The 1709-nt window shown below is 47.0% G+C and overlaps 1 protein-coding gene across 1 annotated transcript in view; it reads left to right on the top strand.

Moving 5' to 3' along the window:
- Positions 1–1452: 1452 nt before the first annotated feature.
- Positions 1453–1709, top strand: part of FOXG_16732 (uncharacterized protein) — a gene marked incomplete at both ends in the record, with an annotated part of 1175 nt that continues 918 nt past the window's right edge. Inside the window, 2 exons of the mRNA XM_018396750.1 lie at positions 1453–1533; positions 1623–1647. Of these exons, the coding sequence (XP_018257504.1) occupies positions 1453–1533; positions 1623–1647 (106 nt within the window). The remainder of the gene's footprint in view (positions 1534–1622; positions 1648–1709) is intronic.

Genomic DNA, 1709 nt, shown 5'->3' with positions numbered 1-1709 from the left:
AAAGTAGCTTCGGAGAAAGCTTTCAGTCAGAAGAACTTCTGACATTCGTTTCAGGCAACTGATATTTACCCAGTTGATGCTGATGAGGCTCTTGCGAGGCTGAAGCCCCATGAGCGCCGCGGCTTACTAGAAATCGGGCCACAGCACCACAAATCCAACGTGAAGAGGGGTCAGATCTTCAACACGCCTTCGTCAAGCTGCGATATCGAAAAACTGCTTTTGAAGGTCGATTGGTCGTCAGAAAACGCCGAGAGAGACATCAGACTGGTCCTACGGAAGTGTGGAAGGTCCCTAGATAAAAAGAACGCATCAGAATCATTCCTACAGAAGAAATTGGCCATATAAAAACTCACGAGGCCGCGATAAAGCCGTCAGGCCGTTCACAAATCAATTTCGACCCCAATAAAGCTTTTCCTGAACACATGGAAGTTAAATAATAAAGCAGCTGCGGAAAATCGTCAGAATAAGCGGAAAAAGCCAATAACGGAAGAGCAGGCCTTTTTTTAATAAGCATCCAAGAGGAAATTAAATTTGAAGCTGTATTCGTTGTGGAATGGTTGAGTGTTGTTAACTAGTGGAACCAAAAGTGAGGCTGTCACGGGGCGGTAGCCTGGGGGGAAGGGTGGTCTGGTGGTCAATTACGATAGCAATTAGCAAGAAATTTGTTGGATACATGGGAGAAATCTAAGAACAAGTCATCCTGGCTAGGAAATGCCTTTCTTTCTTTTTTTCTTTTTTTTCTTTTTTTGCTTGTCTGGTCGGCCGTAATAAGCCAAGCTTTCTAATGAAGTTTTAGTAAAGTTCATGGTTATTGCAAGGGGGTCGAAAACGCCGTTTTTTATGGGATTTGGAGGTGCGACATTCGCTTATCATGCACGTTATAGTAGAGGAACAAGATCGAATGGTAGGAGGGCAAAGGATGCTGGTTTGACTACCTGTCAGTCCTCCAATCCTATCTTCTCGGTTCGCATCTAGGTGAATAGCACGGTTGTCTCTTCCTGAGCCCCTCGTGTAGTTGGCGGATCTTGCGCTGGACCTCGGCGTGTTAGGATGTTCTGCCTCGGTATCCGGCTGTCCAATTAGCTTCCCAAGGTCTGCTGACCTCTTTGTGAACCAGGTCTCTAGAGTTGATCGGAGTGGGGCGCACTTGTTATGTTATGGCTCTGCTCGATCGTTAAGGGCGAGAAAAATCTAGTTTCGCCGGCAATGGCCACCTGACACAGCAAGCAACACAAATGTGTACTTAGATGCCGGACAAGCCCAAAAAGGGGATATAAAACCGCTCAAGGTTGCCTAGACCGAGCGTTAAAGAACGAAGCTGACTGTAGGGGTGTGAGCAACGTCGAATCGTTCTTGCCTAAATGAGATTTCGGTTTCCTGGGGTGCAGTCCCCCGCCAAAGCTAATCTTAACCCCGATCATCTAAAGTTGTGATGGATGGGCCACGGACACAATGTCTGAGATGATGGCCTGGACATGGGGAGGAGTAGAGGTATTTGGGGGTCTCCCCAGGGTTGAAGGAAATATTTCCGAGGTGTGTCGGATTCTCACATACCCTCACTCGCATACCTCTCTCGGAGACTAGGGATATGGAGACTACTACTAGTCTACTACCGCCCGTAGGTAATTTCACAAATTGGAGAGAGGAGTGAGAGACTCACGCATAGGCACTGGCCAGAAGACAGATCAGACCATAAAAATGGTATATTT

Source organism: Fusarium oxysporum, chromosome 15, assembly GCF_000149955.1.
Source record: "Fusarium oxysporum f. sp. lycopersici 4287 chromosome 15, whole genome shotgun sequence".
NCBI classification, from domain to species: Eukaryota; Fungi; Ascomycota; class Sordariomycetes; order Hypocreales; family Nectriaceae; genus Fusarium; species Fusarium oxysporum.
The sequence above is the reverse complement of the archived record's forward strand: the minus strand, read 5'-3'. Positions and strand labels throughout refer to the sequence as shown.